Here is a 14,024-nt window from a genome sequence, read left to right as displayed (position 1 = left end):
TTCATCAAGGGCTAATGTAAACTGCAGAGTGCCAGTGGTGGTATGCATGGTGAGCAGAGAGCGAATATTGGGTGAGGTTTTGCCAATGAGTGTTATATAATAAATTAAAAAAACACTCTAAAAACAGTTGCGTTAAAAATAACCCAACTATGGGTCAAAAATGGACCGATCCTCTACTTGAGTCGATTTGACCCAACTTTGAGTCAAGAAATGGCTCTTTTAGTGTAAAACAACTCGTAAATACTGGGCAGATCCTTTACTTGGGTCAAAATATTGGGTTAACATTTTGTATAAAATAACTCAGAAAGTTGGGTCAAATTGCCCCATAAAGTGGATTGGTCCATTTGTAATCTATAATTGGATTACTTTTGACCCAACTGTTTTTAGAGTGCATGGACTTGGATAGTTGTTAGACTTTCCACTCCACATTTTAATAACCACAAATTAAAGGGAAAATCAACCTTAAACATTTTTTGACAATAATAATATTATATGTGACCTCACTAGTCTAAACATGACATTCTGATTAATATTACATTTGCGGAATAAGAGTCATGAAGCAAAATCCAGCCGTTCTTATCCATCTCAAAGGGCGGCCATTTTGACACTTTCTGTCGACTAAAGACGACATCACAGTTGCGCAGGTCTCAGGCAACAGCCAATCGGAGCTCACCAGTTTTCTGAAGGTTGAGCTGTGATTAGTCGTTGCCTGAGCTCTGAGCAACTTTGATGTCATCTTCAATCGATAGAAAGTGGCAAAATGGCCGCCTTCTGATCTTGCTGGATTTTGCTGCTTAACTCATATTCCACTAAAGCAATATTAACCAGAATGCCATATTTAGACTATTGGGGCCGCATAGCACATATTATTGTCAAGAAAAAAAAATTGGGTTGACTTCCCCGTTAAATACCCGTCCTTTCAATTGCCCAACTCTTCTTACCGCCATAGATCTCACCCAGCAGCGTCGTCAATTAACAAATCCATGTTGCAATCAACCTCAAGTCCCATGAGACGGCGTCGTCCTCTTCCTTTATCAGGAGATGAGAGTGCTCGCCCTGCACTTACTCACACTTGAAACCAATTTCATTCCTTTGCAGCTCAGCTCCTCCCAGGAGATGTAAGGGTACAAAATGTCTCTCCACTCATCACCCCCTGAAAGCTCCGTGCGTCCAAACGCCTCTTTTCTCCTCAGCGCTTGTTTCTCGACAGCTGCTCTCGTCTAGACCTTGATGTGGTCACCAGTGGGGGGTGGAATCATGGAATCGTCGATATTATCGCAATAGTTTGCCAACAATAGCAGTTAATGTAAACATGTAACCGTGTTTTTCATGACGAATCCTCAAAATGGTCATCGAATTTGGGGATTTTTCTATATTTCAGTGTAGTCAGTTAGCCCTATTAGGAAGGTACATTCAAGAAGAACCTCAACTCATTCACTCCCAGCCATTTTCACTGAAGCAAACCCCTTCGCTCCCGGCTGTTTTACTGGATTTTGACTGATTTTGCAAGGCCCACAAAATATTTTTTCCTATTTGCTATAAAAACACGAAACATACCAAAAGAAAGCTTAGAGTCTCTTCTTTCATCAGAAAAAAATGTATATTTCTATCTGTTTCCGTTTTGCAGCAATTAGCATTAGAATATAGCTATGTCTCATCATTATTCACAAATCTGTGAATATCCAGAAGGGGAAAGAGCTTTTTGCGACATGGCCCTGGTCGATCTCTTATACTCTGCTGCCACCTGCTGGCTGTTTTTGTAATAACTACCATTCCTTCAACCGTTTTGTGCAGTTGAGAGGCTGCATCAAAGCCTTCTGTATGCTCTAGCATTAAAAAAAAAAAAAAAAACATTTTTAAAAAAAAACATAAATACGTCATCAGGAGCATGGTAATATTTCAAATAGAACGTATTTCGACGTTTTTGGGAGACAAAGAGTTAAGATTCATATTACAACTTGACGGTGACCCAACCACGCATACTTGGGCATCGAACAGCGCTATCACTAATGTTTCAGTACAGTATGACCCTCCCAAGGTACCCAATGTTTGGGTACAGTCAATTCTGCAATTTAGCAGATTATTTGCGGGAACTTTTTGCACCGCAGCATTACATTACTTATGTTCTTGATGATTGTAGCTTTCTTATAATGTCCAGCGTCTGATACGTCTTAGCTGGCAGAGCTATTTCTGCAACATTGCTCTTTTCCTGGAGCCGTTTTACTCAATAAACTCATCGAAACTTTCTGTGCTATTAATTGGTTTTCATAGATAATACAAATCAAACATCTAACACCCATGCAAGACTCATCAGATCAATAGAAACGCACCTATAGAGCACATGCGCCCTCGTCTCCCACTCATGTTTCACGCCGCCCGTGTGCATGTGTCCATTTCATCGTATGCAGCAAAAGTTGGACGAGGGTCAAGCGGCTCCGGGCCTTTTTAATCGCCTGCCGAGCGGAGGATGAGTGCATTGTTCGGAATGTAGATCACCTCTGACGCGTTTGGTGTTTGAAGGCCAGCTTCTCACACTCTCCCCCTTCTCAGTTATGATAAGCAGCAGCCACTAATTAGGCTGAAATTAGCCCGACCCGTTGGTGTTATCGCAAAGGATCGCACCTGTGGTTGCAGGAAGCTGATAAAAGGCCAAGGGATAAACACGCACTTAATCTACTCCGAGTGTTAAACCCTGTGTAAGTGTGTGTGTGTGTTGCCTTGTTAATACATAGTGTGTGTCACAGTTCCTTCCGCATCTGTAACACTCTACACAGAAAATGAATTCCTGCTTAGAGCAACTGTGTCATATTACTATAATTCTCAAAATTGTTTTATGGCAAACTATTGTCTCATAAAAACACCACAAATGTTTGTTACGCAACCACTTTAGTACATGAAATGGTAAAATGGGAGAAAATCGGGGTTCAGTGTCTTGCTCAAGGACACTTCAACATTCGACGATTGAACCCACAACCTCATGTACTGTATGTGAGACAACCAATCTGCCACTGATTTCATGTACGTTTCAGGGTTACAAAAGTCATGCAATTAACTAGTTGGCACCGTTGTAAAAAATAAATAATAAAAATATAAATAAAAAAATATATATATATATAGTATTTGTTGTCGCCATAGGAACATAACTCCATCCTAAACTGAGGGTTACTTTCTTTTTATATGCAACATCCTAACCAAGCTGATTTTGGGGGTCCACCCTGGCCTGGTCCCGAGTACCTGGAGAAAGCCCACCCAAGCACGGGGAGAAAATGCTAATTCCAAACATAAAAGGCAAGATTTGAACCTCCAACCTCAGAACTACGTGACAGATGTTTGAAACACTATTGTGTAAAATAAAATTGAGGACAGTTTGGGTTAGGGATAGTCCGATTATCGTCCGGGCCGATATTTTGCATTTTGACAAATTGGCATTGGCCTTTTTTTACGAATCCAAAGGCTGATCAAGTTGGTATCTCACTGAGCGGTGAATGCTAGCTAACGTAGCGAAATTTAGGGTTTTCATCAGGATTTGTAAGGTGTTCACAGACGGTTTTTACTTGTCGTAAAGACATTTTGAACATATTCGGACAATTTTTTGTATGCATTTGTAGCAAAGTAAAATTTCATTTGTTAGTTTATTTAAATTTCCTTTAAATTGTCTTTATAAAAATCACACTGGGGACTCCCTACACTATTTATTTAAAAATAAATGAATAAAATTAACTAATTTGCTCCCAAAAACGTATAAATACGTTCTATTTCAAATGTTTTAAGTTGCCCAAAGACACTTATTTACGTATTTATACGTTTTCCATGTTTTTTTTTTATGCCAGAGCATACAGAAGGCTTTGATGCAGAAAAAAATTATGGTTATTACAAAAAATGGCCAGCAGGTGGCAGCAGAGCAAAAGAGCTCAACCAGGGTCATGTTGAAAAAAAGCTCTTCTCCTCGTGTTTTGAACAGATTTGTGAATAATGATGAAACTTAGCTATGTTCTAATGCTAATTGCTGCAAAACGGAAACAGATAGAAAGATAATCTTCTAATCTTTCTTTTCGTAGGTCCTATGCTTTTATAGCAATAGAACACAATATTCTGTGGGCCTTGCAAAATCTGTCAAAATCCAGTAAAACAGCCAAGAGTGAAGGGGGTTGCTTCAGTGAAAATGGCTGGGAGTAAATGAGTTAAGAAATTATGTTGACATTTTGGAAAGCTATTTACAATAGAAAACTTTAGGAATCTATTTACTTGCTTCGTTTTTTTTTTCCACCCAGGAAGCTCCCTGCAATTTTTTTTAGAATGTTTAAACAAACCTGTCAATTTTTTATATATTTAAAATTAAAAGAAAAAGTTGTTTTTTTCACGCTAATATTTTCTTTCTTTTCTTTTACTGCAAATGAATATCAGCTTGAAATATTGGTTATCGGTCTCCTTGAGTACTAATAATCGGTATCGGCCTTGAAAAAAAAACATATTGGTCTATCGCTAGTTTGGGCGACAAATGGTCATGTGAATAAAGAACATGTGGCGCAATAAAAAAATGCTAAATTGTTTTAGCAGTACATGCAGGAGAGCTTGCGGCCACATCAAAATCATTTTAAAGTAGACAAAATAATGTATCAAGCTATCCTAATTCCTGTCAAGCTAACATCATCTTACAGTGAGTACTATATAATCTTTCTTTTTTTTTTTCTTTTTTTTTTTATATATAATATTTCATTGCCTAGAGCAGACTATCAAAGTACGCATAAAGTTTGTACTGTATGCACACGTCAGCTCAGGCTTTCCAGGATTTGTGAGTGTTTGGTCAGCCACACACAGCCGTGCACTTTCTCCGTGTCGCACTCAGACAGTACCGGGCTTGTCACTTCATTTCGAATGGCAACACCCGGTCGGGAGCCAGGAGGCGGAGTCATGCGGTGCAGTCACTCTTCAATGTGTTCATTAGCCGCTACAAGGCTACCGCTCTGTAGGTTCGTTTTTTACACCAGAAGCATGTAAACATTCACTGGCGTCCGCTAAGTCTCCGGGGAGAGTCCTCAAGGTTCGGACCTGGGTACTCTCGGACCGGCCGGTGTTTGGATAAATAGTGGTCCGTTTCTCTCTGGAGAAATCAAGGTTGGTTTTGGTCTCTGCTATTTCTGTCCCTAATGACACATATCATCTCCATCTTTCAGGGGACAGAGAGCCTTTCAGGGGTTCCCAAAGATCAGGAGTGGCTGGACCATCTAAATCTCATCCTCCAGCAGCAGGTTGGTGTTATCTCGATGCATCGATAACATGTGGGAACAATTTGGAAAAAGAAAATGGCGGGTTCGAGTTTTATTCATTATTCAAACTAATTGGCATGCTGAGTCCTAGGATTGTCCGTTTTTTTTTTCGACCATATTTTACCCTCCAGATAAGAAAAAAAATCCACTGATTAGCTGTAGTAAGACTGTAGTAAAAATTGCTGATTATACAATTGGGGTAAGAAATTGGGGGTAGTTTTGAATTCCGCACCGCAAATTTTGTGAAAATCAGCTGTCAGACCTAACTTGATAAAAAATTGTGTTCCCCGGTGTAATCATATGAGGTTGACATACAATCAAAAAATTATAATAAAAAAATTGTATAGCGTATAGGAAGAATTGCATCTAAATAATAATTGGAAATTTTCACAAATTGTGGGTTTCTGCATTTTCATGCAGACTGAAGTAAAGCTGCGTTTTTAGAAATTTTTCATTTGTAATGACATCACATGATCTCTTTCAAGCTTTTGATAGCCTTTTGGTAAGAGAAAACTTGATGGATCCAATTTACTGCTTGATTTCACGGTGAAAAGCAATGAAAAGTTTTCCTACGTATGAATTGACACACACGGATGCACATTCTAGCCATAATAATGAGATAGATTTTTTTTTTTTTTTTTTACAGTACATCTTTCCAAACAGCAGAATATCTGCAAACATTTTTATTTATTTATTTTAACTTTAGTACGCCTAGCAGGTGTTTTTTGTTAAGTCATATTTTTTTCATTACAAATCTAAAAAATTTAAAATAAAAATAAAAAAAGCCCAGTGCTTCTCAATAATTTTTTTAACCCTGGAAAAAAAACAAAAATTCACCCTCCACCCCCAACTCTACACAGCGACTATAAATAGTATCATTGTCTATAATCTTTGTGACTCTTTCTACTCTCTCTGACAGTGAGAGCGCCACTGCCGCCTACTGTAGTGGATGTGCAATTACGCTTTATTCTACTATGGCAATGTGCTACTTTTCCATTGGATGGGGATTTGGCACCATCTTGTGGCATCTTGGGGTATTTCAGAAAAGGCTCTTTTTCCTCTTTTTTTTTTGGTGACTTTTTTTCTAGCAAAGAACTGCAGATAGGTTCCATAGGGGAAAAAAATCAATTTGCAAATAGTAAACAACAGCAAACATAATGTGGCCTGTCAACACGTTTTGTTCCAAAAATGGTCAAAGGTGGCCCGAAAGGGTTGAAAAAGTCCCAATATTTGCGATGTTGACCCAGAGGCTGCTAACGGGTCCTTGCGTTCAAGGATGCAATCGTTGATTTGCCCGGCGGGCCGCTTGCAAAACCACGTTAGGCCTCACCGCGCGAGGGCTTGCGCTGCCACCGCTTTCTCTTTGCCATGCATTGCACTTGCGTTTTTTCACAAAATGAAAAAAAAACAAAACAAAATAATTTAACAACATCCATGTACTTGAGTGGACGTGGGCCTGAGAGGCATAGCTGTATCTTCCCCGGAAAAAAAAACTAAACAAAAGAAACTCCGGCCACTCATCTGCGAGCGCTCTGCAGGAGCTTTACTGGAGCGCTGTCAACGTCTGCTCGCTGTGATATGTGCGTGATTGAGTGTTGCTCTTCACGCGTGTGTGTGTGTGTGTGTGTGCGTGTGCGCGTCTCTTCTGTTCTTGTCAGAAGCTGCCGCAGGCACTCATGCGTCGCCTCCGCACCACGACACACACCAGGCACTGTTCTCTTGTTCCCCAGATCTTCCTCTGACCTTTCCACCTTCGTCTCCCCCTCCCACACTAACACACACACACACACGCACACACTTGACGCGCTACTTGAATCCATGTTTTTCCCTTCTAGCTGGACAGCTTTCAGTCCCTGTTCTCTGTCTATCTCTGCCATCCTGCCCTGTCCCACATTTCTCTCTCTCTTTCTCTCTCTGGCTGGCTCAGACCCCGAGGCAGCTTGTTAGTGGGGAACTAAATATTGATTTGGCGGGCCTGTCGATGCCGGGAGAATGAGCTAGTGTTCACTAGAGACCTCGGCACCGGCAGCCTGCTATCGACGTTTTCCGTGGGCAGAACAGGGGTGATGGTGGGGGGGGGAAGAGAGGAGCGGAGTATGACAAGCCTGAGACTTGCCCCCGGGTCCCTACGGGGACCGCTGGGACCCTTGCAGTCAACCCCCTCCTCGCCGCTTACTCCAGCAGACTTTTTCCATCTTCTTTCAAGTCCATCTTGTTCTTTTTTTCACTTATTTATTTATTTGAAGAGTTTTCTGCTCTCTTCGCCGTCTGGCTTGTTCCACTCATCTTAGTTTTTGTCGAGAAGAGCTATTATTATTGTTTTTTTGCTCTCTTGCGGTTCAGCAATAGTGCATTTGCCTTTTTGTGTATTTTATAGCGATAGACCAATATGTTTTTTTTTTCAAGGCTGATGCCGTTTGGCTTTAGCCATTGATGCTAGCTAGCTAGCTCTCTAGCAGGTAAACGAGCACCATGGGAGCTAGCTCCAGCTAGCTAGCTCTCTAGGAGGTAAACGAGCACCATGGGAGCTAGCTCCAGCTAGCTAGCTAGCTAGCTCTCTAGCAGGTAAACGAGCACCATGGGAGCTAGCTCCAGCTAGCTAGCTAGCACTTGGGGCTTAAGCCAAATGGTGGCAGGGTTTTTACTTTCTGGACCTGGATTTGACACCTCTCCCGATAACCGATATTTGAAGCTGATATACATTTTCAGTCGGGGTGTTATAAAAAATCGATTCGGCAATATATCGCGATATTACAGCGCGCAATTCTCAAATCAATTCGATGTGCGGCCGAATCGGTTTTTAAACATAATTTTTTTTTATTGTAATATTCAACAAAACGTCTTACTTAGGGTTAGGATTCACACATTAAGCATTTTCTATTAATGGAACATTAAGCCTTAAAATTTTATTTCAGTCCTTTTCAAGCATGAAACAGATTTCAACCTGTTTGTTAAATGCAGTGGCTCAGTTATAAGCCTGAATTTTCAAATACGTAAAAACATTTTCATACAAATCTTACAGTGTACATGTACAAGTTTAATGATTGGTATTTTCTAAATTTGAGTAATAAAAAAAATGGCATTAATCAATTAATCCTGATTCGTATCGGGATTAATCGGTATCGAATCGTGACCTATGAATCGTGATACGAGTCGAATCGCCAGGTACTAGGCAATTCACAACCCTAATTTTCAGTAAAAAAAAAACAGGGGGGTTGAAGATTGGCCTGCAAAAAATTTAAAATACAAATGCCAATTTTGACTTAATGTCTTAAAGCATGTTTATTGAGCAATTTTTCAGACTTTTCAAAAAGTCCAAAAACATCCTTTAAAAATGTTAAACTTCAAAATTGGCCCGGTTATCTTTCTATATGTCTATTTTGCCCCTGCCCAAGCAGAGCAAGTTAAGTGGGTAAGGACTTGCTTGGAAAACACAAGACAAAAAGCAAAAAGCAAGCTCCCGCCCTATATCGTCTTCTCCTCCCTGTCATTGCTTATGAAAAGCTCACCGAGCAGAACATCTGTGAAGTCGACTCGCCCCGCCTTGTCACCCTGCCCGTGACACTAATAGCACTCTGCCAGCACTCTGCCCTAATGGTGATATCATCCCACCGCGGAGATGCACTTCCTAAAATAAGAAGACACCGAGGAAGACCGAAATAGACGGATGAGGAGGAGAAGACGAGTGTCCTTAACTGGCTGGGCTGTCACCGGCGCCAGATGAGGATGTGTCCGTCGGCGCAGCCTCCGCTTGTCACTGACAGAGTCTAATAGAGCTGCCAGTGGGACAGCGCTTTATTATCTCAGTGGCCCTGTCAATAGCCCGGCCATCAGTCACTCAGTCGGTGCGCCGGTGAGGGCCATTGCTCTCCATGGCTGTCATGTTCAGCCACACGTCAACTTAACAAGAGCGCCAATCGGCCAACAGACACGCGACATGGTGTCCTCGTGGTGAAGGAGTAGCAGCGCAGCCCGGCCACTCAAAGCTAAATGAAATATGCCCTTCATCTCGTACCCTCACTCTAATGCGGTACACCTTTCACTATTTCACAGATTTATTTTTATTAAATTTTTTTTTTGAGGTCACAGATTTATTTTTATTTTTTTACTCATTCACTCCATTGAACATTCACTAAAAGAAAGATTTGTCTTTCTTCCTTCATTTGTATTTGTTTCCGTTTTGCAGCAATTAGCATTAGAATATAGCTAAGTCTCATCATTATTCACATTCCTGGTGAAAACACTGGCAAGAAAAGCTTGTTGTAACATGGCCTTAGCTGATCTCTTATACTCTTCTGCCACCTACGGGCCGTTTTTTTGTAATACGTACCATTGCTTTGAGCCATCGTTTCGTGTCATCAATACCTTATGTATGCTCTTACATTAAAAAAAAAAAAAAAAAAAACATATAAATACGTTTTTGGGAGTGTAGTTTAGGACAGTATTAAAAAACGTTTCTTTTCTTTTTTCACTAGTTTGTGTGGAAATTGGTTAAATGGGAGCTACTCTTAGGCACGCTGTTGTATTGAATTTAATTTAAAATATATATATATTATTTACAATTTATTTTTTTGTATATTAACAAGAACTGTCTTGAAAGTACCGAGTTTTCCAGCTGGTTGGAAGAGGTAACAGGCGATAGGCACTCAGTTCGTTGCAAAGTATGCAAAAATAAATAAATAAAGTTGGGGACGCGAGTCACATGCGAAAGCCGCAAAGCACCAGTTGGTATAAAAAAAAAAATCTCATAATGGTCTAAAAAGATCTAATTAGTGATTCTTGCAAGAACCCTGATAAATGCTTTGCAATACCATAAGAGTAAATATGGAATAACTTCTGTACATTGATTCTAACAGAAAGGCTGGAACCCTTAGAACTTGCGGCCTTTCCTACAACATGCAACCCAAATGATCTACAGACGCTCCCCTACTTACGAACATTCGAGTTACGAACAACGGTACATACGAACATGTCTGCGCGCATGTCAAAAAATGTTCGGAAAGAGATGCTGTAAGTTCGATTTTTTATTGCGCACCTTTTTCCGAGTACTGTAGTGCTTCTTTCCGCCGCTAATACCGACGCTTGGCGCTGCGAGAGCTCACCCAGCATTGGAGGCTCAGCAACGTGTCGAGGAGGAGGAAGAAGAAGAAACGCCTGTCGCTCATAGATAAAGCCATCGCACTCTTCGAGCAGCAAGACCCAAATATTGAACGTTGCACAAAGGTTGCAAATCAATTGAATGATGCCATACAGTGCTACCGCATCATTTATGATGAAAAAAGAAGAAAACTGTGCAATCGTCGTTAGATCGCTTCTTTCGGCCAGTTTCTAGTAAATCCTCCAAGGAAGATACTCATCAACCCTCATCTTCTTCTCCTCGACCCTCAACTTCTTCCTACATGGAAGTTACGGAGGAGGAAGTAACTTTTGAAGCCCATTCCAGCGACGACGAAGAACCTCTCATGATATAAAATCCTCCTCTTCCTCCTCCTCCTCCTCCATCAAATCCTTAAGCATCGAGTACATCTTCCAAAAGTAAGTTAACTCTTTGACTGCCAAAAACGTTAAATAACGTTTAGTAAAATCCTATGGAGGAGTGCCAAAGACGTTAAAATACGTTTGTTTCAAAACAGAGGTGAAACTAACCATTTTCTATTGTTGATTACTGAAAAACGGAATGAGGTAGAAACAAACTTTTTTTTTCTGGTGAAAGATGAGAGTCTTTCAATCTTTCAAGAATCTTTCATTTGGTAGTATGTGTGTTTCCATAGTCCAAACACATAATTTTCTGTGGACCTTGAAAGATCAGTCAAAAATGCTTAAATCGGCTGGCACCCACGGCATCCCTTTTCTGAAAACGTCTGGCACTCAAAGAGTTAAACTTCATTTTATTTATCTTATTACGTACATGTACATACTGTGTGTGTCTCTCGCTCTCTCTCTCTCTAACATACGTAGTACAGTACTGTACGTATTCTCTTTAAACATAAATTATAATACAAAATATAGCACTGAAGCAACTTACGAACAAATTCACCTTACGAACGATCGCTCGGAACGTAACTCGTTCGTAAGTTGGGGAGCGTCTGTAGTTGGTGTTCGATCAAGTTTGAACCTCAATGTTGAGAAGTTGATAGGATTGACTCATCACATGAATCCCCAACTGCTCACTTCCGATGGCGGGCTAATGGAAGGAAAGCCTACGCCGGGTCAGCGGAGAGCCACCACGCGCGAGCGGCACTCCGTAGCCGGAATCGGGGGACGGCGCTATCTAATAATCATGAGCAGGCCGGGGGGGGTGCTGTACGGCTCCACCGCAGCCCGCCATGAATAACGCCAGCGGTGAAGATGGAGTGTCCACGTGGGCCACGGGGTCCGAGAACCAGCCCAGGGAAGCATTGATTTAATTGCCTTTGGTTTATTTGTGGAGTCCTAATTATTGAATAGAGGTAGATTTTAATGGGCCAAGTCTTTATGAAGACAGGGAAATGACTGGCTTCTGTTGCCGGCCAATAATGAAACGGAGAAACGCGTGCACCCAAACACACACACACGCATTCACATTCCCACCAGATCATTTTTCAGACTCATTTCACGCACACACACAGGCCTCCAGCCCTCATGACAGTATATTAACATTTAAAAAGTCATTGGCTCTGTTGATTTCTTTATGAGAGGACAGTGGTTTACTGGCGCGGGGCGACGCCGAGGGCCCGCTAATATTTACTGGGCAATCACACCCCGGGGAGACCTCCGAGCATCACTTCTTATCAGCCTCGGAACCATAACAAGCAGGTGAACATTAGGCCGGGCCGTGTAGAGACAAGCCGGACCAATCTGGGAAGGGGCTCGCTATAAAACGTCAAAGGCCTTTATGGATTGGCTACGGGGCTGACATAACTCCTTTCATTTTAAAAGCCTATTGAACTTTGGGGGGCGGGGGGGGGGGGGGGCTGTGTGCTGTAGCTCACTCCTGCTAAATAATACACTTAATTTGCGTTGCCGCAGCCGCTGACATCATTATTCCTCTGCGCTAAACATATCAAAGATGCGGCGGCGCCTCGGAATAAAAAAAAAGAAACTTTTATTGTTATTATCATCGCCGTTGATGCATCGCGTCGTGTTCTGTGGCTCATTATGGCTCGGTAATGACAAGGAACCGCTCCGAGTCGGCTCTCCTTCTCCCAAGGAAAGTGACTCTAATTAAGCTTCATTTCATTATTCAACTAATTAAATCTTTTTGGGTGCCTCCGAGTGTGTGTTTGTGTGCGTGCGGCGGGGACCGGAACCCGCGGCTTGGTTACGGTAAATATGTCACAACACAGTGGCAGCGAGAGAGAGAGGATTCTCCAGAGAGCATGTTTATTTTTTTCTTCCCCCCTCGAACCCAGATGGAGTTATTTGGCTTGTTAAAGTGGCTTTAGATAGAAGTAGAATCATCACATGCAGCTTTTCTGTCTTATTAGTAAAATAGCAGAAAGTGCAGCACAGTGTAGGCCACATTTTAAGAGCACTTTGAAATACCGTACTGTCCCCCCCCCCCAACTATGTCACGATAAATTGCTCGCCCTCCCTTAAACACAGATTTATAAGCGATTGTTTTTTTTGGTGTGAGTTTTTACGGTACACCTGTAAAGGCAAGTCCGAATTTATGGTTGTGCGCTTTTCGTGTAGCGCGCCACGATTTGTTGGTGATCTTGTTTAATGCTTGAATTCTCATCGGTTTTATGGGTCAGTTTTACAGTAAACTTCAACTGGGAGTGACAAATAAAAAGCTTGAAGCCAGCACACTTGTATATTTGAAGAACTGTGAGAACCGATGCTAGGAAATATGTTGAAATGTTTCTTTTAACTCTTTGACTGCCAGACGTTTTCAGAAAAGGGATGCCGTGGGTGCCAGCCGATTTTAAGCATTTTGACTGATCTTTCAAGGTCCATAGAAAATTATGTGTTTGGACTATGGAAACACACATACTGCCAAAACAAGATTGGACTCTCATCTTCCATCAGAAAAAAAAAGTTTGTTTCTACCTTATTCCGTTTTTGAGTAATCAACAATAGAAAATGGTTAGTTTCACCTGTTTTGAAAAAAAAACGTCTTTTAACGTCTTTGGCACTCCTCCATAGGATTTTACGAAACGTTATTTAACGTTTTTGGCAGTCAAAGAGTTAAAGTTTTTTTTTTTTTTTTTTAGATGGGTAAAACTATTAATAAAAAAATATGATATACCGCAGATGCCCAATTTGATTTCATTCATTCATTGTCTATATTTGATCCGTTTTTTCTGTGTACATTTCAAGTAACACAAATCCGATTTGAATGTAAGTAACTCCACAAGGGCCATCAGTAAAAAGTATACATTAAAATACACAAATAACACATATGTAGTGTTTTTCACGGCACAGCGTGCCAATGTCACCTGACCAAACTCAGAAAACAGGTGAGCCGTGATTGGTCGTTACCTAAGCCCTGAGCAACTGTGATGTCATTTTCAGTTGACAGCAAGTAGCAAAATGGCCGCCGCCTGAGATGGTGAAAAAAACAGATGTTTTTTTTTTTTTGCTGCTTAGTTCATGTTCCACAAACACAATATTGATCGCAATGCTATGTTTACACTAGCGGGTGTGCAAAAAACATATTAGTGTACACAAATAATTCACATAACTTAACTTATTTTTTGTATTTTATTTTTATTTTATTAATTGTACTTTTTATTCTTTTTTTCCGAGAATAACTTTTTTTTTTTTTTTTTTTTT

General features: G+C 40.9%; 1 protein-coding gene across 1 annotated transcript in view; it reads left to right on the top strand.

The window, feature by feature from the left end:
* cntln (centlein, centrosomal protein) overlaps positions 1-14,024 on the top strand; it is a 127,407-nt gene that overhangs the window by 104,410 nt on the left and 8,973 nt on the right. Inside the window, exon 25 of the mRNA XM_077571002.1 lies at positions 5,175-5,249. Coding sequence (XP_077427128.1) covers positions 5,175-5,249 — 75 coding nt within the window. The remainder of the gene's footprint in view (positions 1-5,174; positions 5,250-14,024) is intronic.

This window comes from Vanacampus margaritifer, chromosome 7 (genome assembly GCF_051991255.1).
Source record: "Vanacampus margaritifer isolate UIUO_Vmar chromosome 7, RoL_Vmar_1.0, whole genome shotgun sequence".
NCBI classification, from domain to species: domain Eukaryota; kingdom Metazoa; phylum Chordata; class Actinopteri; order Syngnathiformes; family Syngnathidae; genus Vanacampus; species Vanacampus margaritifer.
This window is presented reverse-complemented; position numbering and strand designations above follow the sequence as displayed.